Here is a 9,844-nt window from a genome sequence, read left to right on the forward strand (position 1 = left end):
TCAGTTTTGTGGACACACATCAAACTGTCATTCCTTCAGACTTTCGAAGATCAAGACAGCTCTCGCTTCCTTTACAACTGTCGTCGCATGAATGTCCTCAACCCAGCCTGCAGAGTCAAGGGGAGGAGGAGTTGGCGCCTGTGAGGGAAGCGATAAAAAGTGACTCTCGCGTATGTCTTCACACACATCACCACCACTACTGGCTTCGACAGGAGGAGGATGTGCTACCCTCCCGCGTGGACACCGAGTATATTGCAGAGCTCAAGGGACCGCTGCACCGCAACACTTACTCGCGAGACTATGTCAGCCCGTTCGCCGAGTGTTGCGAATCGATGAAGTCTGGCGCTGTCTACGTCTCGACAGCCACGCAGACGGACGTGAAGGAGGTGGTTGAGAGAAAGCGCCGACATCGGGTGTCTTTCCGTAGATGATATGCTTAGGCTGTATAAATTGGAAAATAACTTTGGAAATTGTTACCTTTGTCGACAAACCCTCTTTGGGCTCTGTCTGTGTATGATGGCGAAAGGTTAAGCGCCACCAAACGATTAGCCTGCCGCAACCCTAGACACCCGTAGTGGAAATGCTTTGGGATGTCAACGACTGCCTGTATCTGCTGTCCAACTTCCGGTCTCGGGCGCTGCCCGTTGCTCATGCTAGCTACTGGTCCCATGTTTGTTGATACATCTGTGCATCCCAAAGAGCAAACGAGGACAACATATGCCTTCAATTCAAGTTGCCATGCTTGGCCACTGCAAGCACAACGGAAGACCTTCGGACAGGATTTGAGCCCGGCTATCCCGTAGTGACATGGCCTTACTATCCCTGATTACCAAAACTTGGAGTCAGTGGTAGGCTGATTGGAGCAAGAGTGCTACTTGGCCTCACCCTCTCGAAGGGAATTCGACCTATGATCCATGCATCGTAGAAAACGTAGTAGAAGAGTCCCCAATTTCCAACCTCATGAGTTTTTGATAGCGGCTAGTGGACAAGCAGAGCTCGTTCGGGGGCCTCCACTTGGAGAAAGGCTGGTGGCTTGCAGATGCGGGGCCGAACTGCTTCTTCAGGGGTAAAGCTAGAAGTAGCCTCATGAACCAATTGCCTATGAACGAGACAGACGATGGTTGGGAAACTCGATAACTATTGAAGCTGCTGGATGGACACAAATAAATATAGACTTTGTGGTGATTCGGTCGTCAGTAACCAGATAGAGTCAAAGGGAAATCTCCAAAACGAATGCCGTGATACCGTGCTGACATGCTGGATGCTGCCGAGAGACGAAAGCCAGCCAGGTACCGGGGCACAGTGCCGGACAATGGCCTCATGGCCTCGATGATCATAGCCTCCCACACACGCGTCAAGTCAATACCGAATGGGACCCAGTCGCGATTGCACAAGACGTGGCTGCTGTTCCGAGACCGGCCAGCTGGTTGAAGGCTGTCAGACGTCAGCACGGCGCGGCACGAGGGACAGGGGGGGTGGGTGAGCTACCCCGGAACTGAGCTGACCTCTCCACAAGCCTGTACGGCACCTCTTGGCAGATAAGGCGGGCGGGCAGGTCGAGGGAGTCGCATCAGTCCAGTCAGCTTCTCGGCCGAGTCGATGGGCGCGATGATCTGCAGCCAGACATATGGACACATTGTGCAGCTGGCTGGCACACCCCATGTTCAGCTCCTAGCTCCCAGCTACCTGAGCTGACGAGCACTCCTCGTCTTCCGCCTCGCAACCTGGCTTGCCTGGATACGTATCCCTTCAATGGCTGTCCCTGCAAAGCAGGGGCGGCGAGCGCCGATGTGGTATTATGACTCAACAAACGTAGCTATGGATGCCGTGCCCAAGCCCTCTGGTGGTGTTGCTGTCCCACTTGTTTCCAAGGCCCATATCCCAACGGGCAAGTCATTTTGTCACAGTCGTTAGGCCTGGGCAAATTCAAAGTGAGGCCCAGGCCGATCGGGGTGGGACCAGCGGAGCGGTAGGGAGCCGGGGCTCCGACGCCGGAGACGGCGCCGATGAGAGATTCACACAATTGTACGTCGTCGAGTCGGATGTCCCTTCCGTGTCCGTCTGCATGACCCCCCCTCCAGATAAGTACCTGCCTCGCTGTCCCCCTTCTCGCCCTCTGCTCTCAAACGACACGGGCGACGATATCTACCGAATGCTACGCTGCATGGTGCGAACGCAGGTGATGATGGATCAGCAGGTTGTCATTCGCTGCTCGTCATGATACACAACGACGGTGGAGCTGTAGTAAACAACTAGCTGGTACCTTTGCAGGACCCTGGCAGCCCTGGCTGGAAACCGGACGCCCCATGTTGAGCCCGAAGACCGGATCTGCATCTCGACCATGTATGATGAGTGAGGCGCAGGCTTCAGAATAGATGCCGCCGCTAGGCGGTGACCGAGGTGAGGGAATCCGCCGGGGGGGCGAGCCCCGCAGTGGGCGCGCAAGGCCAATTAGCGGCAGTGATTTGCAAATCCGGCCAGTACCCCGCGTTCCGATCGCGGAGCGCCCTGGCTCGAAACCATCGACTCCGAGCATCGGACCCCTCGTCGACGAGGGCTTCCTCACCAACGGAATTTGTCTCGATGTCATGGGCAATGGAGGGGCCGGATCCATTTGGGGGGCCTGAGGGACGGGGATTTTGCATTTTGTGCCTGCCTTTTTCAGGAACGATTTGTGACTGCAGATCCAGCTGGAACAGGCGATATCGTCCCAGACACCCCGAAGCACCTCATTCATTCCTCGCCCCAAAATAGCTCCAGCACTTGACTGCCCTCACTCAGTGCTACTACATAACAGGCATCCCCCCCGCGCTTGCACCAGTCGGGCAATATATTCCATCCAAAGCTTCCTCCCATCCATTTCACCTTCCCTCCTCTTCCGCTTGCCGATTGTCCCCTTTCCTCCCCTCCCACCACTCTTCCCCTCCCTTCCCTCTTTCCCCTTTTCATCAACCAAACACCCCTCCTCCTAGTCGCACCCAGACCTGGACATTCGGTCCCGCTACCACCTCCTCTCTCAATCATCGGTCAGAGCTTCATTCATCAATTGCCCCCTCCCCAAAAAAAACCCCCTATCCATATTTCCTTGAGGACGATTCCTCCCAAACAACAAACATGCCCGTCGCTGAAGGTTCACCGCAAACCCTCTACGACAAGGTCCTCCAGGCCCACGTTGTGGACGAGAAGCTGAACGGCACCCTCCTCCTCTACATTGGTACGTTCCTCCGCCTTGCCCTTCTCTTGGGCTCGTTTCCACTCTTTGGTGCGCATTCGACTGACGCCCTTTACCAGATCGCCACCTCGTTCACGAAGTCACCTCACCCGTAAGCCCACCCCTGGCTGCGAAATCGTCAACCCCGATGACGTCGTGTCGCCCAGACCCACTAACCCTATGCCGCAGCAAGCCTTCGAGGGCCTGAAAAACGCTGGCCGCCAAGTCCGACGACCCGATTGCACTCTTGCGACCACTGACCACGTAAGTCGGCATCCTGCTGCGCTGGCGCTGCGGCTCCGTCGGAGAATTTCAAGGCACTAACAAACCGGCTTGGCAGAATGTCCCCACGACGTCCCGCGCGTCCATGAAGGATATCGGTTCCTTCATCGACGAGGATGACTCCAGACTCCAGTGCATGACTCTCGAGGAGAATGTTAAGGACTTCGGCCTCACCTATTTTGGTCTCGGCGACAAGCGCCAGGGTATCGTTCACGTCATCGGCCCTGAGCAGGGCTTCACCCTTCCCGGTACCACCGTCGTCTGCGGCGACAGCCACACTTCCACCCATGGCGCTTTCGGCGCTCTCGCCTTCGGCATCGGCACCAGCGAGGTCGAGCACGTTCTGGCCACCCAGTGCCTCATCACAAGACGGAGTAAGAACATGCGCATTCAGGTTGATGGCGAGCTGGCCCCTGGCGTCAGCTCAAAGGACGTCGTCCTGCACGCCATTGGCATGATTGGGACTGCTGGCGGCAACGGTGCCGTCATTGAGTTCTGCGGCTCCGTCATCCGCAGCCTGAGCATGGAGGCGAGGATGTCCATCTGCAACATGTCCATCGAGGGTGGTGCGCGAGCCGGCATGGTCGCCCCCGACGAGATCACGTTTGAGTACCTCAAGGGCCGCCCCCTGGCCCCCAAGGTTGGGTCGGAGGAATGGGAGCGCGCCACCACGTACTGGAAGTCGCTTCAGTCGGATGCTGGTGCTGTTTACGACATTGACGTGTTCATTGACGCCAAGGACATCATTCCTACCGTCACCTGGGGCACCAGCCCTGAGGATGTCATTCCCATCACTGGCACCGTCCCCGACCCCGAGACGTTTGCGACTGAGGCAAAGAAGGCTGGCGGCCGCAGAAAGCTCGCGTACATGGGACTCGTCGCGGGTACGCCCATGGATCAGATTGTTGTCGACAAGGTCTTCATTGGCTCGTGCACAAACTCGCGCATCGAGGATCTGCGCGCCGCCGCACATGTCGTCAAGGGCAAAAAGATTGCGGCCAACATTAAGCGCGCCATGATTGTTCCTGGCTCCGGTCTCGTCAAGGACCAAGCTGAGGCCGAGGGCTTGGACAAGATTTTCACCGACGCTGGTTTCGAGTGGAGAGAGGCTGGTTGCTCCATGTGCCTCGGCATGAACCCCGATATTCTGTCGCCTCAGGAGCGCTGTGCCAGTACCTCGAACAGGAACTTTGAGGGTCGCCAGGGTGCCGGTGGCAGGACGCATCTGATGTCCCCCGTCATGGCCGCTGCTGCCGCCATTGTCGGCACCCTCACCGACGTGAGGAAACTGTCTGAATACAAGACCAGCCCCCATGTCCAAGCCGCCATCGCGCCTGTTGCTAAGCCCCACGTCGACGAGCGCGTTGAGGAGGGTGCCGCAGAGAGGGACCTAATCGGCGACCAGCCCGAAGACAGCCAACCTCACGTCAATTCGTCTGTGTCTTCCAGCTCCGCAGGTCTCCCCAAGTTCACCACCCTCAAGGGTATCGCCGCGCCTCTGGATATGACCAACGTCGACACTGACGCCATCATCCCCAAGCAGTTCCTCAAGACGATCAAGCGTACCGGTCTCGGATCTGCTCTGTTTCACGAGCTGCGATTCAACGGTGACGGTTCTGAGAACCCCGCCTTTGTTCTGAACCAGGACCCCTACCGCCAGGCCAAAATCCTTGTTGTCACCGGTCCCAACTTTGGATGCGGTAGCTCTCGTGAGCACGCCCCCTGGGCCCTGCTCGACTTTGGCATCAAGACCATCATTGCGCCGTCGTACAGTGATATCTTCTTCAACAACACGTTCAAGAACGGCATGCTGCCCATCATCGTGTCCAACAAGGACGATCTGGAAGCCATTGCCGCCGAAGCCCGCGCCGGCCGGGACGTCGAGATCGACCTCCCCAACCAGCTAATCAAGAACGCGACTGGCTCTACGATCTGCAGCTTCGATGTCGAGGAGTTCAGGAAACACTGCCTCGTCAATGGCCTTGATGACATTGGCTTGACGATGCAGATGGACGACAAGATCAGCGAGTACGAGAGGAGAATGTCCAAGCAGACTCCGTGGTTGGACGGCACTGCCTATCTCAAGAGAAAGGGCAGGAGTAACCAGCTTGCGGCGAAGCCAGTCCCAGTTCCCAAGACCAACCGTGGCGAGACGAAGACGGAGCCCCTCGAGTGGTAGGCTGGCGTGGTGTGCAGGGGAGCGAAACTTATCGTTATGGGACGAATTTTATTGCTATTTACGATGGTGTGATGGCACCAGGCGCATTATTATCGCGGGAGATTTATGACCTGGTCGATCCCTATTCAGGGCGACCCAGGTTTGGATATCACAGTCGTCCTTAATCTGGACAACTACGACTTGGAAAAAAGTAGGGGGCCACTGCGGCCATTCATAGCAAAGATATCATTTTCGCAAGACTCGTCGAGCACGCTTTTCTCGCCCACTCCTTGTGGTGCCATGTGATGCAACCTGAACCGCATCAATCGCGTAAGATGCCGACGTGGACACGAACCCGGACCCGACGGCCAGTCCTTCGCCTACAACTTGATCTGGCACCCGCCAAAACGCGGAACCGCCCGATGGAAAGCCTTCAGCCACGCCTCGAAACACCTCGGGCGACCGCAGCTGCTGCGCAACAATACAGAGCGCAAGGTTCCCCTGATGTCGCGCCCTCATCCCTCCTCCGCAAAAGACACGCGTCGACAGACGTCTGCACGAGCGGCTCGACAAGCGCATCGTTGTAGATGCAGTCACACGCAACGACGAGGTCAAAGCTCCTCACCTCGTCGCTCCGCGTCAGCGCCGGCGTCACCTCGTCGAGTTCCCAGTCGAGCGGCTCGAAGAAGACGTCGTGCCCCGTCGGCGCCGGCGCCGGCTGCAGTGAAGAAGCCGAAGCCCGCCCCTTGGCACCGCGTCGCGCCGGCGCCGGCGCCCTCGCCCTCTCGTTGGCGTCGAGGTTCCGCTGCACGAGGCGCGCCACGTACGGCTGGTCCGTCAGCACGTAGCGGCCCACGCGGGGCCCGCAGGCGAGGCCCGTCAGGGCGCTGATGCCGCAGCCGAGCTCGAGGACCGCCGTGTCGCTGCTGCTGCTCGCCGCGCCCGTCGGTGCCGGCGGCAGAAACGGACAGTCTGGGGACGACAGGAAGGCGGCGAAGAGCGGGGTGATCTTCCAGAGGACGGCGCCCGTCGTGCCGCCTGCGCGCGAGGAGGCGAGGAGGGTCGGCGACTGGTGGATCGTGAAGTCGCGGTTCGGGGGCAGCGTGATATCCAGCTCCGCGGCGCGGGGGTCGATGAAGCCGAGGTTCGCCGAGGGGATGGGGGCGGAGAAGAGGGCAAAGGTTTCTGTGCATTTTTTCTGTCCTTAGCACAAGTCCGGAACAAGGCTTCATGTTCATGGTCGTGAGAAAATTGCGGTTGCTTCTCGTGTTACCTTCTTCGGGGTCGAGGACTTCGTCCTCAAACGATTCAAGGAGCTCCAGCACCCTCATTTTGCTGTATCTTCAAGTGCGCGTGGGCAAATCGATGAATGGCCGGTCAAGTCTAGTAACACTGCGTTTGCTATTGACACCCAAAGGCCGCATAACCGGTGAGTTGGTTATATATTCCTTTAAAATGGAACAAGACACCCACACACAGTCCAAATGAAGGTCGAGGTGAACCGAGTTTTCCACAGCAATACAGTGTTATTTGGTAACGATTGATCACTGTGCCCGAACCACTGTCAAGCCATTCCCTCCCGTACTATTCGTTCCATCCAATTCATTCCTGCTTCAAAGCAGATCTATCATGCTCAGTCCTTTGAACTAGCTGTGCGCCGATGCACCCCATATCTACGCTAATAATGCCATGCCTAAATCAGTCATTACGTTCCATCATTCAGTTTACCATGTGTCTGGTCCAAAATGCGCGCCCTCGGGCAGCGTCTTGTAAGGGCACGCCTGCCAGTCGCAGCCCTGCTTGTAAACCTCTGTCCCCCACCAGCTGAAGCCCTTCATCAGGCCCGGGTACACAAAGCCAAAGAAGACAATCACGATACCGAATGCCAATCCTGAGTCGAGCGCCGCGCTCATTGTCATGGTGTACTTGGCCCACCACGCGCTCGCGCGGCGTTTGATGTGGTAGTTGAAGACGTAGCACACCAGCACCCACACCGAGAAATTGAGTCCTGTAGCCGGCGGAATCCAGGACATCGTGCCGAACACCAGCGGCAGGTTTATTTTTCGCACAATGCTGTTCTTCTTGTTGCGACTGTATAGCCAGAGCGGAATTGGCAGAACGGCCCCCAACAGGAAGAACCAGACAAGGCTCCTGTAGGTCGCGTTGGGTCCGAAGAACTCGCCGGGCCCAACAACGCCCCATAGGATTGAGCCGTTGAAGTGAACACGAGCGAACGGGCAGGTGAATCCATTGACCGCATCCTTGGTGCAAATGCCGGGAACGTTGGCGAACATCCAATTGAGCACAAAGATCTGTGTGATCGACGAGACCACGGTCGCCGCCATCTGAACGGAGAACATGATGCGAGGAGGGATCTTCATATAGTGGCCGAGTTTGAGGTCCGAAGCAAACTTGATGCCCTGCGCTGAGGAGATGTAGCCGTATGTCACAAACACCATGTTCGCAATAGGTCGTCCGGGGAAGACAGCACCGCAGATCAGCTGGCAAATGAGATAAATGCTGCTATGCTGGTTCGTCACTGCCATGATTATGCCGTTGGGAATAAAGAAGACAGCACAGACGCCCAATGCAAGTAGCAATCCATACCATGGCAGGTGAATCGGGTAGCTGCAAGCAAAGTTAGTGGAATGAATCCGCTGCATGACGTTGTACGTACTATTCAACAACAAATATTCCTATCGCCAACATGGAAACGAATGTCATAAGGTACCACGAAATGGGGGCATCTTTGTACCGTCTCATCAGTCGGCTGTGCACATCCTCCTTGAAGAGATGGCTGTCTGAATTTGTGGATGCCCTTGACAGGCCCGGCGTTGCTGGGCTGTCGGGTGCGGCAAAATCGGGTTCGTTTGAAACAGGCTGGTAGGTTGGTTTGCCATCCTCCCGCGCCTCCTGCCAAGATGTCTTCCAAGTCTCCCACATGTCTTTTCCATGCCAGCAGGCCGTATGCGTGAGCAACGCAGCTAGACCTGCGAATTGCACTCCATAACTCAGCACGTAGGTGATGGGCAGGAAGACACGGCTGTAGTTCGTGTAGGCCTCCTTGTCGAAGAGAAACTCGTCAGTCAGGATGCGGCTGACGTTGTAGACGTTTCCGGTGTTGTCGAATACAGCCGACGACAAGATTGGCATGTAGGAAGAGTAAAACATGTTTCCGTAGTAAGCAATCGGCGCGACGAACCACATGACGACGAACATGCCACCAATGACATTCATTGCCGCCCAAAATGGTACCAAGAGCGGAGAGCCAATGTAAGAGATCTGCGCCCAATCGAAAGTCAGGGGGAAGAGGCCAAGTCCAGACGACACCCCGAACAGGTTTGCAATGACGACGTTCTTCGGTGCAAACCAGGTGATGACGTTGAAGTAGCTGAGACACGGCATGAGAAGTCCCGGCAGGAAGTAGAAGACGAAGGCTCCCGTCCACACAATGTAGAAGAATTTCCATCGGGACATGCGCCAGCCATTGGCCGGTTTGTTCTCCTCCTTGTGGAGAGTGCCAAACATCGCAGCAGACATGAGCGTGCCGGGCCAAATCATGCCGCCAGGACGAACCAGAAAGCGGCGCGTAATGCCTGCAAAGGCGTAGCCCAGAATCTGGGTCGACAGGATGAGCAACAGCTGATACGGAATGGTAGCCTCCTGGTTATAGAATCTCGATTGCTCAACGATGACGTCTGTTGCGAAGGCGAAACCAAAGGAGACGTTGCTACTCACGTAGACACACGTGTGCTCCTTTTCGTTCCATCTTCCCTGGGCCAGCCAGAGGCGGAAGCGACTCCATCGTGTTCGCCTTTCGGGGTGGTCGTCCAAGATGTGGTCGAGAACGCCATCCTCGAAGACTTCACGGGGGTCGGCGGGAGACTTGAGCGTGTAATCCCACATGAGACCAAGAGGGTGTACTAGTAACAGGGCAATTACAGGTGTAATCGAGACGCTCGGGTATCGTAGCGAGAAGAAGAGGTTTGTTGAAGAGCCGAGGACGGAAAACAGTGTAGAAAGAATCCACATCCTTGGGGTGTTGATTGACAGCGTCGTGTTGTCTACGGGAGAGACAGAAGCGCGAACGGCATCATACGGCGAATCATCGACGGGCTCTGGACTGTGTTCGCTCCCCGAGTCATCAACATGGTAGTCGTCGTCGTCGTCATCCTCGTTGTTCTCGGAAGCTT

General features: G+C 56.7%; 3 protein-coding genes across 3 annotated transcripts in view; 1 reads left to right on the forward strand and 2 right to left on the reverse strand.

Annotated features, from left to right (window-relative positions):
• Positions 1–3,114: 3,114 nt before the first annotated feature.
• Positions 3,115–5,937, forward strand: VDBG_00954 (3-isopropylmalate dehydratase; the record flags this gene model as incomplete). The annotated part of the gene is made up of 4 exons (XM_003009225.1): positions 3,115–3,214; positions 3,292–3,323; positions 3,401–3,475; positions 3,552–5,937. The coding sequence occupies 4 exons, from the start codon at positions 3,115–3,117 to the stop codon at positions 5,670–5,672; spliced, it is 2,328 nt and encodes a 775-aa protein (XP_003009271.1).
• Positions 5,938–6,084: 147 nt separating this feature from the next.
• Positions 6,085–6,982, reverse strand: VDBG_00955 (conserved hypothetical protein; the record flags this gene model as incomplete). Its single annotated transcript, XM_003009226.1, has 2 exons — positions 6,085–6,836; positions 6,925–6,982. The coding sequence occupies 2 exons, from the start codon at positions 6,980–6,982 to the stop codon at positions 6,085–6,087; spliced, it is 810 nt and encodes a 269-aa protein (XP_003009272.1).
• Positions 6,983–7,375: 393 nt separating this feature from the next.
• Positions 7,376–9,844, reverse strand: part of VDBG_00956 (sexual differentiation process protein isp4) — a gene marked incomplete at both ends in the record, with an annotated part of 3,979 nt that continues 1,510 nt past the window's right edge. The window contains 2 exons of the mRNA XM_003009227.1: positions 7,376–8,327; positions 8,407–9,574. Coding sequence (XP_003009273.1) covers positions 7,376–8,327; positions 8,407–9,574 — 2,120 coding nt within the window. The remainder of the gene's footprint in view (positions 8,328–8,406; positions 9,575–9,844) is intronic.

The sequence above is a fragment of the Verticillium alfalfae genome, genomic scaffold, assembly GCF_000150825.1.
Source record: "Verticillium alfalfae VaMs.102 supercont1.1 genomic scaffold, whole genome shotgun sequence".
Lineage (NCBI taxonomy): Eukaryota > Fungi > Ascomycota > Sordariomycetes > Glomerellales > Plectosphaerellaceae > Verticillium > Verticillium alfalfae.